The sequence below is a fragment of the Oncorhynchus gorbuscha genome, linkage group LG04 (genome assembly GCF_021184085.1).
Source record: "Oncorhynchus gorbuscha isolate QuinsamMale2020 ecotype Even-year linkage group LG04, OgorEven_v1.0, whole genome shotgun sequence".
NCBI classification, from domain to species: Eukaryota; Metazoa; Chordata; class Actinopteri; order Salmoniformes; family Salmonidae; genus Oncorhynchus; species Oncorhynchus gorbuscha.
The window spans coordinates 67,374,116-67,391,538 of NC_060176.1; the positions used below are offsets into that span (position 1 = coordinate 67,374,116).

The 17,423-nt window shown below is 44.9% G+C and overlaps 2 protein-coding genes across 2 annotated transcripts in view; one reads left to right on the top strand and one right to left on the bottom strand.

The window, feature by feature from the left end:
• Positions 1-1,004: 1,004 nt before the first annotated feature.
• On the top strand, positions 1,005-7,161 carry kctd10 (potassium channel tetramerization domain containing 10). Its single transcript, XM_046347928.1, has 7 exons — positions 1,005-1,110; positions 2,547-2,760; positions 4,302-4,471; positions 4,873-4,959; positions 5,075-5,127; positions 5,442-5,637; positions 5,940-7,161. The coding sequence occupies exons 1-7, from the start codon at positions 1,108-1,110 to the stop codon at positions 6,150-6,152; spliced, it is 936 nt and encodes a 311-aa protein (XP_046203884.1). The 5' UTR covers positions 1,005-1,107; the 3' UTR covers positions 6,153-7,161.
• Positions 7,150-17,423, bottom strand: part of LOC124034565 (unconventional myosin-Ih-like) — a 40,263-nt gene continuing 29,989 nt past the window's right edge. The window contains exons 21-32 of the mRNA XM_046347929.1: positions 17,322-17,398; positions 17,172-17,240; positions 12,244-12,328; positions 11,875-12,037; positions 11,695-11,778; positions 10,284-10,377; positions 9,955-10,010; positions 9,690-9,825; positions 9,378-9,448; positions 9,084-9,181; positions 8,805-8,904; positions 7,150-7,878 (exon numbers count right to left, since the gene is read on the bottom strand). Coding sequence (XP_046203885.1) covers positions 7,852-7,878; positions 8,805-8,904; positions 9,084-9,181; positions 9,378-9,448; positions 9,690-9,825; positions 9,955-10,010; positions 10,284-10,377; positions 11,695-11,778; positions 11,875-12,037; positions 12,244-12,328; positions 17,172-17,240; positions 17,322-17,398 — 1,060 coding nt within the window. The 3' untranslated portion in view covers positions 7,150-7,851. The remainder of the gene's footprint in view (positions 7,879-8,804; positions 8,905-9,083; positions 9,182-9,377; positions 9,449-9,689; positions 9,826-9,954; positions 10,011-10,283; positions 10,378-11,694; positions 11,779-11,874; positions 12,038-12,243; positions 12,329-17,171; positions 17,241-17,321; positions 17,399-17,423) is intronic.

A 17,423-nucleotide genomic window follows, 5' to 3' on the forward strand; every position in this document is an offset into this window, starting at 1 on the left:
CCACTGTTCCCAGGCCGTCGTTGAAAATAAGAATGTGTTCTTAACTGACTTGCCTGGTTAAATAAAGGTAAAATTAAAAAATCATCGAGAGCATCCTGGCTGGTTGCATCACTGCCTGGTACTGCTCGGCCTCCGACTGCAAGCTATTACAGAGGGCCGTGCGTACGGCCCAGTACATCACTGGTGCCAAGCTTCCTGCCATCCAGGACCTCTATACCAGGCAGTGTCAGACGAAGGCCCTAAAAATTGTCAAAGACTCCGGCCACCCTAGTCATAGACCGATCCCTCTGCTACCACACGACAAGTGGTACCGGAGCACCAAGTCTAGGTCCAAAAGGCTTCTACCCTTAACAGCTTCTATCCCCAAGCCATAAGACTCCTGAACAGCTAATCAATAATCAAATGACTACCCAGACAATCTGCAAATCCCCCCCCCTATTTTACGCAGCTGCTACTCTGTTTATTATCTATGCTTAGTCACTTTAACTCTGCCTACACGTACAGTACATATTATCTCAATTACCTTGACTAACCAGAGCCCCCACACATTGATTGACTCTGTACCGGTACCCCCTGTATATAGCCTCACTACTGTTATTTTACTGCTGTTATTTGTTACTTTTATTTCTTATTTTTAGTTATCTATTTTTTACTTAACATTTATTTTTCTTACAACTGCATTGTTGGTTAAGGGTTTGTAAGTAAGCATTTCACTGTAAGGTTGTTGTATTCGGCGCATGTGACAAAAACAATTTGATTTGAATTTACCATGATATATTACGGTTTTGATCCTCTCGAACATGGCAAATCCTGGTAAATATTCTACTTTGTGTTGAAGAAGTGTTTCAGTGTATTAAGAATAATACATTTCATAAACTTTAGAGAAAATAAGCAAAATGGGCCATTGCACCATTTTAACCAATTCTGTCAACTAATTTAGTAATGAATGATGAGACAAAATGCAGGGTAAACTAAAAGGGAAAATTATTAATTTGTTGGTGCGCACAGTCCCTACCTGTATTGACGTCATCAATTGTTTGCTGGTCCGGAAGCAGGTGATTCTTGGGGCTGGTGCTCGTCGAATTCCGAAGTCTGTTGGGGGGTTCTATGGTAAATATGACTGAACAATGTTGTTTTAAAAGACACTTTCGGAATAGAAAACAATTGAATGAATGATCACTAATTGGTGAAATGTCGACGTACTTTTCGATTTGGCCTAAGTTAGCTAGCTAACGTTTAGCCGTCTTGGTTCAGGTCTCCTAGTTAGCTAACGTTAGCTAGCTAACCGGAACTCTTAGCAAACGTAACGTCTACTTTAGTGCAATAATGTAGGCGAGCATACCGTTACTCCAAAGACCTTATTGCTTATTTTGGACTGTACCACTAGTATGCACTCTTATGTTATACTAGGGATACTGTGTTTACATAACTCGGGCTGACAGGATGATTTTTAAACAGGGCCTGTTAACTTATCATAAACCCTGGGGCTTTGTTTTTTTTTTTATGCCGACGACAACGACTCAGTCAGGGTTTCAACTTCATCTTGAGAGTTAGAATAGTTACACAAGGTGCAATTACGATTTTTTTTTGTGTGTGTGTGTATCAGCAGTTTATCTTATGTCAGTCAATTAATTAGCCATGTCAACTAACAATTTTTAAACTGGTAAATTAGTCTAGCCAGCGATCCAAACTTGTAGTAATGGCAGAATACTGACTGTGCTCAGGGGCCCTGACCTCCATTGATTTTGTTAGTCACTCTCACTCAGATCATTAACATGGCATAAGCAATGGCAAAATGTGAATAATAGCAGGTAATTAGCTTCAAAACGGCAAAAAATACTCTCTGCCCCATAGCAAAATGTTTATAATTATAGGACATTAACTTTATCTCTGCTGTCAAGAGGGGGGTGAAAAGTGCTTTGCCCGTGCGGTGGGGTGCCCAACCAAATCTTACATAGGGCCCAACCAAATCTTGCATAGTGCCCCCTACCTCCTCTCCTCCTCCCATCTGATGATTACCAAGAGCGGACTCATGAGGCCACCTGTGGTTGGTGGTGAGGAGTTACAGTTCACAGTAATCCATTGTTATGTAAATTCCAACTGAAAAGTACCAGTGCCTGGCTTTGGCCGCAAGTGAGAGCAGGTCCGCCGAAGCCATGGCGTCCGGCCCGCGTAGATGAAAACAGAAATGTCTTAAATTGAGCTAAGCAGAAAATCGACGCCTTTGCAGCCTGAATGTTTTATGTCTGAACCGGTCCGTGTGAACTCACCAGAACAAAAGTTAACTGCCATTCGGGGTGTGTAAGTGGCAGGGCAACTAACTGGACAAGTGATAGTTGTAAGAATTGATAATCATATTGGTCCTACCTATCTAGCTAGCTAATCCTTTCCAATCCCAAATACTTAAGGGCAATTTAGAGTTAAAAGCTTGGTGTCGATGTGGGATTGACTGGACTAGTTTTCCAAAGCTGACCTGTCCATGCGGCTCATTGTCCTGTTTGCCATCTTGACACCTGACTTGGGGTTGTTTTGTGCCCCCGTCACAGGAAGAGATGTCAGGAGAGAGCGTGGTGAGCTCGGCAATGCCGGCGGCTACAACCCGGACCACCTCCTTCAAGGGCTCCAGTCCCAGCTCCAAGTATGTGAAGCTAAACGTGGGCGGGGTGCTTTACTACACCACCATGCAGACCCTCACCAAGCAGGACACCATGCTCAAGGCCATGTTCAGCGGCAGGATGGAAGTCCTCACAGACAGTGAAGGTACTGTATCTGTCAGACCTCCATGGCACCACTCATTTCAGATACGTTTGGTGGGAGTGTCTGAGTGAGGAGTCTTTAACGCCTCTATTATTACACCTGTATTTTTCTATCCTGGTCCGAGATCTATTTGTACTGTCTTGCCAACTCCTAAATGGTCATTGTCAAGAGTCATGAGTAGGGCTGTTGCGGTGACCACACCAGCGGTCACGAGTCATGAAGGCAGTCAAATTCCACTTGATCGGTTAGTCACGGTAATTAGGCTTCTCCAAACTCTGATGCCGCTGGTGATCCTTAGTTGCATACCAAACTTGCTAACTGCCTGGTACTCAGCACACTATTGTCCCTCTAATCACTTTGACATCAATGCAAATGTATTTGAAAATCAAATTAAACACTTAATGAGAACCCATGAGCTCATATTGAGCAACATTTCTATAGGCTATGCAATTTGTAAGTCGCTCTGGATAAGAGCGTCTGCTAAATGACTTAAATGTAAATGTACAACAAAACACAGTGATAGCCTCTAATCAAAGAAGGAGGATCCGATCAGCTTTCTGTAGACTATGAGTACTATATTTATTTCTTAACTTTCCTAATATTAAGCACATTGTTTCTTTACAACAGGAGTATAGCCTACCTGGCTGGCATGAAAATGAACCACGGGAAAAGCGTCCTCCATTCGTTATTTAAGTGCATAGATGACATGTATTTTTTTCCTGCTGCCCCTGTTTCGAGACAGGTGCATGTTAATGGTCCATTCTAAATCAAAACAAATTTCTTACATATTATTTAGTATATGTAAATCAAGAATAGTCTGATGGTTGACAATATTAGCCTATCACTTGAGTTATATATCATCACAGAATAAGAAACTGCCTTTTTTTGCGACTTTCTAATCATAGTCGCACACCTCAAGTTGTCTAGCCCATAGGCCTATATGTTTTGATAAGGTTTGTATCTCATCTAAAGTGGCCAAATAACTTCTTAAAATGAAGCACATTAATCTGCTTTACAAGGAGTGTAGATGCTAACTGGCATACATAAGCAGCGCATGAGTTTTAAGTTTGGGGAAGATCATTTTCTTTATAATAAAAGCATTACATGCATAATCGCAGGGTGCATTACAGCCACAAAGGGGATGCCACTGTGAAATTCGAGGCATTATCAAGTGCTTGTCAAATTGTGAATGAGAGACTAATTAAGTGTGTACAGCTTGCACAAAGGTGTAGGCTATATTTATTAGACTTTTTAAAACAGATATTTCAAAGGTCTGCATCAATGGCTTATAGGCTATGTGTGGAAGCCAGGAGATGCTAAATGTGTTTGTTAATTAACAGTGAATTACCGTGAGACCGACAGTTATTTGCTTGACAATCACTGGCTGACAAAATTATTTCACGGCCACAGCCCTAGTCACGAGCATGACAACGAGCTTAGGAGTTACACACAGTATAAACAGAACTGGGATCAGCCTAGTATTTTGTTAGCGGTCTAAAAATGAAAATGGCCATTGAGTTGATCTGGTGGTTGTCCCTGTCCAGGCTGGATCCTGATTGACCGGTGTGGGAAACACTTTGGGACGATTCTGAACTACCTTAGAGACGGGGCTGTGCCGCTCCCAGAGAGTCGTCGGGAGACTGAGGAGCTGATTGCTGAGGCCAAATACTATCTGGTCCAGGGCCTGGCTGATGAGTGTCAAGCTGCCTTGCAGGTACCGTCACCCTCAGGACTGCTTGTTTCTCCTCTCATTCTTTACCCCTTTTCACACTACTGAGCTGAGCCAAACTGCACTGCACTGCACAGGCTTGGTTATGCATTGACCATAGTTGCTTGAACCGTGCTGGAAAGGACATGTCAAAAGGAAAATATCAGAGCCAATACTGTTTGGGTCGGCACAATGGTGTGAAATGATCAGGCTCATCCCCAACCCCCACTCTTCAGCTAGCTCTACCTCCCACTGCCTCTACATTCTACACATACACCGTTACGGGCCCAGCCAACTCACTCACTCTTCATCTATTTGTTAGAGGACTTATGTTAAAAATCATCCATTCTAGCTAAAAATCTGTCTTTACCATTCAAGTATTTTTAAAATCTTTATTGGTGTTCTAGAACAAAGAGTCATACGAGCCGTTCTGTAAAGTTCCTCTGGTGACATCATTGAAGGAAGAACAGAGACTCATCGCCACCTCTAATAAGGTATTGTTGACCGAGTCACGCATCAGGGTGAAGGACACACCCAGTATTTACTTAAGCTCTAGTCTCACGTATTCAATTCTGACTGATGTTTTCCTGTTGTTTTGGGTCTACATAGCCCACTGTCAAACTCTTATACAACAGAAGCAACAACAAATACTCCTACACCAGGTAAGAGATTCTTATATCTATTAAAGACGTGTAAATGATGAATGTAAAGTGAAAAATGTATGGTTTAAGTGCAGCCCACATCCCAGGCTGACTACATTGTAGCCAGCTTCCAGATCTCACAACGCCTGGATAAGTGTTTAACATCACCTAACCACATCATATGAAATAGCAATCTGATGTCCGACTGCATAGTCAATGACGTGGCACACAATAGGTGGTTTCTGTGCGACAGCAATTACGTGGCTGCAGTCTAGTTGGCGTGGAACGCAACCTCTTATCACTAACCAGGCTTCCACATCCTTCCCTCCATGCAGTAACTCTGACGACAACATGCTGAAGAACATTGAGCTGTTTGACAAGCTGTCGCTGCGCTTCAACAACCGTGTGCTCTTCATCAAGGATGTGATCGGCGACGAGATCTGCTGCTGGTCCTTCTACGGCCAGGGACGCAAGATCGCTGAGGTGTGCTGCACCTCAATCGTCTACGCCACAGAGAAGAAGCAGACCAAGGTAATGCAAAATAAAAAAATTGCACTGCAATGGCATATAGTATGATGTCATCTTAAAATATTTTATTGAACACAGACTCAGCAACTACATGTCTCTGGCTTCAAGGCATTGAAGGTAGAACACCTCTAGTAAACTACCCCCATTTGGGAGTTTGTTGTTGCTAGCCTGCTGTTAGATTACTGTAGAAAAGTATACCTTAATATACCATTGGGATATTTTCTTTGCTACAAAGTACAGGCATTCTTGGCATTCAGATAACAATGACCAGGCAGACCTAAATACATAAAGCCCTTCCCCTCCAGGTGGAATTCCCTGAGGCACGAATCTACGAGGAGACCCTCAACATCCTGCTGTATGAGTCCCAGGATGGGAGGGGTCCTGACAACGCTCTGCTGGAGGCTACGGGAGGTGCCGCTGGCCGCTCGCACCACCTGGACGAGGACGAGGAGCGCATTGACAGGGTCCGTAGGATCCACGTCAAGCGGCCCGATGATCGCACACACCACCACCAGTAACCCCTGACTGACCCCCCCCCCTCCTCCTTGACCATCCAAAGCCCAGCCCATCCCTGGATGTGTGATCCTGGACTCTCAGTGGACCATGTGTGTGCCTTACTTCCAACACCCAGCGGCTCGCTCTCTCTTCTTCCCCCACAGCTGGAGCCCACTGCTGAGGAGAGACGAATGGAGACTGTGTGTAGTGGTGAAGTTGTTTCATGTAGACCATCTTGTTTTGTGTAGTACTCTTGAGGAAGAATGCCTGAGTCATCCAACATTTTGGGGTGTTTAATGTCTCAGAGGTAGGTGGATGCCGAGTTAGGTGATTGGATTTTCCACTATGTGAATTGGATTATGAATGTGACGTCAATTGTGTGGAATGGAATTGTGCCAGTGGTTATACTGGAGGCAATTAAAATGTCAGCATCATGCATTTTTCTTTGGTGCTTGCTTTGTTGCAGCAAGAAGAACAAGAATCATTACGCCTGTCTGAAGTGTATGGAGACACTATAATGGCAGTAAATCAGGTGTTCTACAAAAACAGTCCACCAAGGGGCATTATTGAATCAAACAAACAGAGACAGGCAGCGATGCTATCGATATTCAATTAAATCGTTGCATCTTCCTTTTGCCCCATTCTGTGAATATCGGTTGAATCAAAATATCATACAATCAGGTACTTCCACAGTCCCACAACGTCTTTTTATTTTATTTTTATGAATAGGTTTTCCCATTTAACGCAATGTCCCTTCATGCCATGTAAGTGATTGCTTAAAAGGAGACAACTTCAGCTGTGGTGTGAAGTGTTATCTGGGCTGAAAGAGCTCCAAGGCTGAAATTAATGTCTGAAACCAGAGCTCCACTCGAGGGCTTTTAACAGGCAGAGAAATTAGACCTGTTAACTGTACATCTACACACTGTGTCCCCTTTTAACAAACAGTGCTTGTAGATTAATCTGTACAATTGTACAACAAAATGTTTTACATATTTATAGATACCTTATCACAAATAAAAAAATCTACAAGAATGTTGTTTGCGTTTACTCTTATATTTTAAGTGTAAAATGATGGTACATATTTTACAAAATGATGGTACATTCTTGCAAAATTAATCAGTGATTCCTATACAAGAGTAGCCTGATGGTTTGATATAGTGCAAAGAAATGTAATTGACTATTTTAGAGAGCAATGCATCCTGCTCTCAGTCAACAGTGCAGTAATGTTTGTTTACAACTAGAAAAACTAAACCATACATATGCCTCTCTTAGTCTTGAATTCACAAAGTATTCTTATAGGTTTGTGCTGTTTTGGTCCCTTAAATGAACACTTGTCTCCAGTCAATTCTCTTAGACAGGATGGGTGCATAAGGGGGAATTATTTTCTTATGAGCTCTGCCTAGGGAATGTCATTAAATACATTGAGCCATTGGTTCAATGGTTTGTAGCTTTCATGGTTTCCTGAAAACAACTGCTGTAGTTCTGTTTTATGGTTAATCTCTATAAAACTCAGCCTGATTCCATATCTGTTTGTGGTGTCTTGCCAACTGGCTATTGAGTTAAATATATGCACAACACAAACAGATCTGGAATCAGGCTATACAGGAGCAGAATTCTAGGTCTAATCCAGATGTTGTCCACAGGTTCTAATGTGCCTGGTCAGTCTCCTGAGACCTTATTCGTTCTCGCCTTAGTGTGTCTATCTGCTGGGCACTGAGCAGTTCACCGAGCCTTGGTCCGAGTGGATACCTAGAGTGACAAATATGTTATTTGTTCAGATTGCACGTATTGATCATTAGGGAACATAACACAAACCATTTGCAATTAAATGAGATATTTGTATTGGACACCCATGTAATCCCTCTCTTTCAGACTCCACATTTCTTTTTTTTTAATGGTTGATTATGTCCATAACAAGGTAGTGCATGCCTGTCAGACCATACAATCACTGTATCTTACTCCAAACATTTGTTAAAGGCCCAGTGCAGTCAAACATGTTATATTCTTGTGTTTTATATGTACTTCCACACTATGAGATTGGAATAATACTGTGGAAATGTTGATAATGCCCTTTTAGTGTAAAAGTTGTTTGAAAAGACTGCCTGAAATTTGGGTGGGATGGAGTTTTGGCCTAACTGGTGTAATCACCAGGCAGTAAATTAGTTAGACCAATAAGAGTTCCAAAGCTCTCATCTAGTTTTCCCCTCCCCACTCAGACCACTCGCAGACAGTCCAAGCGAAATTCTTGCTTCAGAAATTGCTTGTTGCTTTTTTTTCTTTGAAAACAATCACAGTAAGATACTTAGTTGTTTCCCAGAAATTATTTGAAATTGAGATAAAAAACAGCTCCATTGGACCTTTAACATTTCATACAGTATGTATGATATATCAACGTGATCACAGTGGTTTCAATATTTGTTTGTCTGTTCTGTGTATAATGTCACAAGGAAGCCAAAGAAAGCATTCCACTTTGTGTGGACAATACAGGACTTGTTATTCTTCTAGCAGCTAAAGTCAGCAGAAAGCATGTGATACTAGCCAACTGTGCACAGGATTGATCCCAGATCTGAGGCAAAGGATGGTGGGCAATGGCCATAGGAGTTGGCAAGACAGCACAAGCAGGTCTGGGACCAGGCTTCCAGGCTCCTCTCAGCAGCAGCAATAGCATTACTCACCACCATGAGGTGTCCATTCTTGTCCTTGTACACCATGGACTCCTGGCCACTGCTGAAGTCCACAATACCCTCTTTCCCCGCCTGTATCTGAAACGAGATGCTGAAAAACAACAGCATATTCATATTCATCCAGGACTCCATGGAAAACAGTGGCACGTGTTACGGAGAGGACTATCCTGGCTAAATCAATAAAGATGTGAAATAAACATAAGCATCTTGCTACTTGATCCATCGGACGAGAACTCCCAGAATCCATCCTGTTGTCAGCCACAGCCTCACCTGCCCTTGACCACGTTGATAGCGCTCTGCTTGTTGGCAACCACACTGAGTTTGGTCAACACTTCAAACAGGTGGTCACACTGGATGACCAGGTCCCCCTGAACATGAGGTCAGGACACATTGGGTAGCATTAGGGGTGTGTCTGAAAGGGCACCATGTTCCAAAGCATGTAGTGCACTGCAGGATGGATTTCCTTCTAAACATATCCTGGTTAGAATCACTTGAAAAACAGAGGCGCTACACTCACTTTACCGAGCTACTACACTATGCTGTGTGACGACAGTGTCCTCCTACCTTCTGTTTAATGTCTTCACTTGCAATATGGAAAATGATGATGCTGTCACTCAAGGTACTGACAGACACACCTGCAATGGAGTAAGCAGCACTCACACTGATCAGTACACTTTGAAACAAACTGTATATTATATATATTACCAGTATTTTCCTAACTTACACTTCAGTTGAATTTTCAACTAATAATCCATTGTGAAAATTTGATGCAGATGGAAATTAGGATTCGCCCCACTGAAATCAAATCTATTTTGCAAGTGAGACCAGACAAGCTCAAACCCCATGCATCACATCCATACCATGTTGTAGGCTCACCTTTCAGAGTAGTGTACTGCACTGTCTGTTTGATCTTGGCCTCGTCCACCACATAGGCAGCCGTCTGCGTGAGGATGAGCTGCCGAGGTCGGGGTTTAAACCCATTCCTGTCATACTTCACCACTGGTACGCTATACTGCAGAGAGAGGAGAGAGAGAGAGAGAGAGGAGAGAGAGGAGAGAGGAGGGAGAAAGAGAGAGATAGTGTTAAGGGTTTTAAAATGATGGAGAAAACGAGAGTTTTACAATGCAAATGTCTTGATTACCTTGATGCGTTCATGGCGAATTATCTGCAGGACCTTCATATTGATGTCCTGTTCACCTGAAAATATAACATAGTGCAAAAGATGGCATTTGATCCTAAAACACGAGTGTGAGTAATAATATAATAATAATAATAATATATGCCATTTAGCAGACGCTTTTATCCAAAGCGACTTACAGTCATGTGTGCATACATTCTACGTATGGGTGATCCCGGGAATCGAACCCACTACCCTGGCGTTCCAAGCGCCATGCTCTACCAACTGAGCTACAGAAGGACCACAGTAAGATGCCACATGTAATTAGCAGATATCTGCTACTATATACTGACTGATCCTGGTGTCCACAAAGGGTTGGGAGACACTCTGAGGGTAGCTGTCCTTCTTGTCCTTGAAGATAACACTGGTGATCCCCTTGAGTTGAAGCTGGGAGGGTGAGACAAGGAATGAACATCACCAACATAGAACTAGCTAAAGAATTCGGATTTATAGGATCTTTGTGATCACAAATATGTAACAGCATAGGCTATACAGGGCACTAAAAAGGTAGGTTATACAACACAAGTATGTTGTCTACTATGTCCATGATGTAAGTCTGTCACACCCTGATCTGTCTCACCTGTCTTTGTGATTGTCTCCACTCCTCTCCAGGTATCACCCATCTTCTCCATTATCACCTGTGTATTTATACCGGTTTTCTCTGTCTGTTGCCAGTTAGTTTTGTTCATCAAACCTACCAGCGGTTTTCCCCTTGCGCCTGTATTGTCTATAGTTCCTGTTTTCTAGTTTTGACCTTTCTGGCTGCCCTGAGCCTGCCTGCCCTGAGCCTGCCTGCCCTGAGCCTGCCTGCCGTCCTGTACCTTTGCCCCACTTCTCTGGATTACCTGCCCTGAGCCTGTCTGCCATCCTGTACCTTTGCCCCACTACTCTGGATGCCTGACCTGAGCCTGCCTGCCGTCCTGTACCTTTGCCCCACTACTCTGGATTACCTGCCCTGAGCCTGCCTGCCGTCCTGTACCTTTGCCCCACTACTCAGGATTACCTGCCCTGAGCCTGCCTGCTGTCCTGTACCTTTGCCCCACTACTCAGGATTACCTGCCCTGAGCCTGCCTGCCGTTCTGTACCTTTTCCCCACTACTCTGGATGCCTGACCTGAGCCTGCCTGCCGTCCTGTACCTTTGCCCCACTACTCAGGATTACCTGCCCTGAGCCTGCCTGCTGTCCTGTACCTTTGCCCCACTACTCAGGATTACCTGCCCTGAGCCTGCCTGCCGTTCTGTACCTTTTCCCCACTACTCTGGATGCCTGACCTGAGCCTGCCTGCTGTCCTGTACCTTTGCCCCACTACTCAGGATTACCTGCCCTGAGCCTGCCTGCTGTCCTGTACCTTTGCCCCACTACTCAGGATTACCTGCCCTGAGCCTGCCTGCCGTTCTGTACCTTTTCCCCACTACTCTGGTTTACCGACCTCTGCCTGACCTGACCCTAAGCCTGCATGCCGTCCGGTACCTGTGCCCCACTACTCTGGATGCCTGACCTGAGCCTGCCTGCCGTCCTGTACCTTTGTTCCACTACTCTGGTTTACCGACCTCCGCCTGACCTGACCCTGAACCTGCCTGCCGTCCGGTACCTTTGCCTGCCTGTGCTCGATTTAACACACTTTTGTCTGCACCTGGATCTTACCTTCAAACCTGATAAACTCATGATTTAAAAGGGACAATTCTGGAGTAGTTCTGACCTTACCTGTGCTTTCTGTTGTCCAGTGATCCCTCTGACATACCTCGTCACCATGACACGCATGTGGAGCTGACGCAGGATCGCTGAGGCCTGTACAAGAAGAGCAAGCACAGTCCAACAGACGTTTCACTGAGCTTCCCCTTTAACACCAAAATAGCTGTCCTCAATTACAATGTGAATAAATACCTCAGTCAATACAGGTGGAGGGGTTAGCCAGCTGATTTTATCCAGAACAGTTTTTGGGAGATTGTCTTTCAGCCTGTTGAGGTAGCTCTGTCTGACAAAGGCCAGGTATTCAGAGTTATCAGTAGTCTTTGCCTCCCCTCTGGTCATGTATCCTTTAATAAACCTGGAATAAAAAAGTAAATAATTGGTCATCTACAGTATTAATAATAATACTGCCCTCTGGGAATGTGCTGAACATTATAGGCTTTAATCCACTATGGATCTGTAATTTGTGGCAAACTTCAGAGTATAAATGTATATGTCATTTTGGTTGATGGATCAACATTGCAGTGCTAGAGCCTGAAGATGTGATCTCATTCTCCCTCTTACTTCTTGATAACCTTGACAGCCCATTGTCTCCTCTCTTTCTCTTTCCTGGCTTGAACTCCTCTCCAGCAAGTCTCAATCTTGGTGGCTAAAGAACACATTACACAACAGGTATCAAATCAAGATGGAGAAAAAATGTGAATTTATTGAATATCTGTTGAGGTTTGCATGGCCAGTGAAATAAATATGTACTGTATCTTACATTTACATTTAAGTCATTTAGCAGACGCTCTTATCCAGAGCGACTTACAAATTGGTGCATTCACCTTATGACATCCAGTGGAACAGCCACTTTACAATAGTGCATCTAAATATTTTAAGGGGGGGGGGGGATGAGGAGGATTACTTTATCCTATCCTAGGTATTCCTTAAAGAGGTGGGGTTTCAGGTGTCTCCGGAAGGTGGTGATTGACTCCACTGTCCTGGCGTCGTGAGGGAGTTTGTTCCACCATTGGGGAGCCAGAGCAGCGAACAGTTTTGACTGGGCTGAGCGGGAACTGTACTTCCTCAGTGGTAGGGAAGCGAGCAGGCCAGAGGTGGATGAACGCAGTGCCCTTATTTGGGTGTAGGGCCTGATCAGAGCCTGGAGGTACTGAGGTGCCGTTCCCCTCACAGCTCCGTAGGCAAGCACCATGGTCTTGTAGCGGATGCGAGCTTCAACTGGAAGCCAGTGGAGAGAGCGGAGGAGCGGGGTGACGTGAGAGAACTTGGGAAGGTTGAACACTAGACGGGCTGCGGCGTTCTGGATGAGTTGTAGGGGTTTAATGGCACAGGCAGGGAGCCCAGCCAACAGCGAGTTGCAGTAATCCAGACGGGAGATGACAAGTGCCTGGATTAGGACCTGCGCCGCTTCCTGTGTGAGGCAGGGTCGTACTCTGCGGATGTTGTAGAGCATGAACCTACAGGAACGGGCCACCGCCTTGATGTTAGTTGAGAACGACAGGGTGTTGTCCAGGATCACGCCAAGGTTCTTAGCGCTCTGGGAGGAGGACACAAAGGAGTTGTCAACCGTGATGGCGAGATCATGGAACGGGCAGTCCTTCCCCGGGAGGAAGAGCAGCTCCGTCTTGCCGAAGTTCAGCTTGAGGTGGTGATCCGTCATCCACACTGATATGTCTGCCAGACATGCAGAGATGCGATTCGCCACCTGGTCATCAGAAGGGGGAAAGGAGAAGATTAATTGTGTGTCGTCTGCATAGCAATGATAGGAGAGACCATGTGAGGTTATGACAGAGCCAAGTGACTTGGTGTATAGCGAGAATAGGAGAGGGCCTAGAACAGAGCCCTGGGGGACACCAGTGGTGAGAGCGCGTGGTGAGGAGACAGATTCTCGCCACGCCACCTGGTAGGAGCGACCTGTCAGGTAGGACGCAATCCAAGCGTGGGCCGCGCCGGAGATGCCCAACTCGGAGAGGGTGGAGAGGAGGATCTGATGGTTCACAGTATCGAAGGCAGCCGATAGGTCTAGAAGGATGAGAGCAGAGGAGAGAGAGTTAGCTTTAGCGGTGCGGAGCGCCTCCGTGATACAGAGAAGAGCAGTCTCAGTTGAATGACTAGTCTTGAAACCTGACTGATTTGGATCAAGAAGGTCATTCTGAGAGAGATAGCGGGAGAGCTGACCAAGGACGGCACGTTCAAGAGTTTTGGAGAGAAAAGAAACAAGGGATACTGGTCTGTAGTTGTTGACATCGGAGGGATCGAGTGTAGGTTTTTTCAGAAGGGGTGCAACTCTCGCTCTCTTGAAGACGGAAGGGACGTAGCCAGCGGTCAGGGATGAGTTGATGAGCGAGGTGAGGTAAGGGAGAAGGTCTCCGGAAATGGTCTGGAGAAGAGAGGAGGGGATAGGGTCGAGCGGGCAGGTTGTTGGGCGGCCGGCCGTCACAAGACGCGAGATTTCATCTGGAGAGAGAGGGAGAAAGAGGTCAGAGCACAGGGTAGGGCAGTGTGAGCAGAACCAGCGGTGTCGTTTGACTTAGCAAACGAGGATCGGATGTCGTCGACCTTCTTTTCAAAATGGTTGACGAAGTCATCTGCAGAGAGGGAGGAGGGGGGAGGGGGAGGAGGATTCAGGAGGAAGGAGAAGGTGGCAAAGAGCTTCCTAGGGTTAGAGGCAGATGCTTGGAATTTAGAGTGGTAGAAAGTGGCTTTAGCAGCAGAGACAGAGGAGGAAAATGTAGAGAGGAGGGAGTGAAAGGATGCCAGGTCCGCAGGGAGGCGAGTTTTCCTCCATTTCCGCTCGGCTGCCCGGAGCCCTGTTCTGTGAGCTCGCAATGAGTCGTCAAGCCACGGAGCGGGAGGGGAGGACCGAGCCGGCCTGGAAGATAGGGGACATAGAGAGTCAAAGGATGCAGAAAGGGAGGAGAGGAGGGTTGAGGAGGCAGAATCAGGAGATAGGTTGGAGAAGGTTTGAGCAGAGGGAAGAGATGATAGGATGGAAGAGGAGAGAGTAGCGGGGGAGAGAGAGCGAAGGTATCTTGCCTACTATGTTTCTGCTCTCCAAAAAGACACACGGTTTATCCTGTCATGTTACACACATTATGATATCTATCATTTAGCAGATGATTTTATCCAAACATTTGTCTACATACAGTGCCTATGGAAAGTATTCAGACCCCTTGACTTTTTCCACATTTTCTTACATTGCAGCTTTATTCTACCAAATAGTTGTTTTCCTCAATCTACACACAATAACCCATAATGACAAAGCAAAAACAGGTTAAGACATGTTATGTAATTTATAAGAAATAAACCAACTGAAATATGATTTTCATATAAGTATTCAGACCCTTTAACTCAGTACTTTGTTGAAGCACCTTTGGCAGCGATTACAGCATTGAGTCTTCCTGGGTATGATGCTACAAACTTGGCAAACCTATAGTTGAGGAGTTTCTCCTGATTCTTCATTGTCTTGTTGGAAGGGGAACCTTCACCCCAGTCTGAGGTCCCGAGTGCTCTGGAGCAGGTTTTCATCAAATATCTTTCTAGGGGAGTGGAGAAGGTGGAAAGTTAAGTTCCTTGGCATACACATCACTGACAAACTGAAATGGTCCACCCACACAGACAGAGTGTTGAAGAAGGCGCGACAGCTCCTCAAACTTCTGGAGGCTTAAGAAATTTGGCTTGTCACCTAAAACACACTTTTACAGATGAACAATCGGAAGCATCCTGTCGGGCTGTATCACCGCCTGGTACGACAACTGTTCTGCCCACAACCACAAGACTCTCCAGAGGGTAGTGCGTTCTGCACAACGCGTCACCGGGGGGGGGCAAACTACCTGCCCTCTAGGACACCTACAGCACCTGATGTCACAGGAAGGCCGAAAAGATCATCAAGGACAACAACCACCCGAGCCACTGCCTGTTCACCCTGCTATCATCCAGAAGGCGAGGTCAGTACAGGTGCATCAAAGCTGGGACAGAGAGACTGAAAAACAGCTTCTATCTCAAGGACATCAGACTGTTCAACAGCCATCACTAACATAGAGTGGATGCTGCCAACATACAGGCTCAAATCTCTGGCCACTTTAATACATTTCATAAATGGATTTAATAAAGGTATCACTGGTCACTTTAAATAACGGCACTTTAATAATGTTGAAATATCCCACATTTCTCATCTCATATGTACTGTGTATACTATATTCTATACCATCTACTGCATCTTGCATATGCCGCACGGCCATTGCTCATCCATAACTTTATATGTATATACTCTTATTCATCCCTTCACAATTGTGTGTATAAGGTAGTTGTTGTGAATTTGTTAGATTTATTGCTAGATATTATTGCACTGTCAGAACTAGAAGCACAAGCATTCCGCTACACTGCTAACCATGTGTATGTGACCAATGAAATTTTATTTGATTTGACTTGATTATACTTTGCTCCGTTAATCTTTCCTTAGATCATGACTAGTCTCCCAGTCCCTGCCTCTGAAAAACATCCCTACAGCAAGATGCTGCCACCACCATGCTTCACCGTAGGGATGGTACCAGGTTTCTTCTAGATGTGACGCTTGGAATTCAGGCCAAAAAGTTCAATCTTGGTTTCATCAGACCAGACAATCTTGCTTCTCATGGTCTGAGAGTCTTTTGGTGCCTTTTGGCAAACTCCAAGCGGGCTGTCATGCCTTTTACTGAGGAGTGGCTTCCATCTGTCCACTCTACCTTAAAAGGCCTGATTGGTGGAGTGCTGCAGAGATGGTTGCCCTTCTGGAAGGTTCTCCCAACTCCACAGAGGAAATCTAGAGCTCTATCAGTGTGACCATCGGGTTCTTGGTCACCTCCCCTGACCAAGGCCCTTCTCCCACGATTGTTCAGTTTGACGGGGAAGCCAGCTCTAAGAAGAGTCTTGGTGGTTCCAAACTTCTTCCATTTAAGAATGATGGAGGCCACTGTGTTCTTGGGGACCTTCAATGCTGTAGACATTTTTTGGTACTCGTCTCCAGATCTGTGCCTTGGACCTCATGGCTTGGTTTTTGCTCTGACATGCACTGTCACATGTGGGATCTTATATTGACAGGTGTGCCTTTCCAAATCATGTCCAATCAATTGAATTTACCACAGGTGGACTCCAAGTTGTAGAAACATCTCAAGGATGATCAATGGAAACAGGATGCACTGGAGTTCAATTTCAAGTCTCAAAGCAAAGGGTATTTATTTTTTATACATTTACAGAAAATTCTAAAAACTTGTTTTTGCATTGTCATTATGGGGCATTGTGTGTAGATTGCTTAGAATTTTTATGTATTTAATACATTTTAGAATAAGGCTGTAACGTAACAAAATGTGTGAAAAAGTCAAGGGGTCTGAACACTTTCTGAAGGAACTGAATCAGTGGTCCTGGAAATCGAACCCACTATCCTGGCAAGTGCCATGCTCTTCCAACTGAGTTACAGAGGACCACATCCATGTAGCTTTGCTGTCACTTACCAGCTTCTTTCTGTCTTCTGAATTCTCCTTTTTGCCGGTATCCCTTGTACTGGGCCTGAATCCTTGATGCTGTAATATCCATTAATAATATTGAAATCTCTATGCAGATAAATAAAATCTCTTGATTTCTCTTAGCTTTCATGCCCTTACCAAGTTTATGTTTGCAGACCTCGAAGGCATCTTCTGTGGCAAAAAGTGTCCTGGGGTGGCGGATAAATATCTTGGTTCTAGAGGGAAATTGAAAAGTAACAG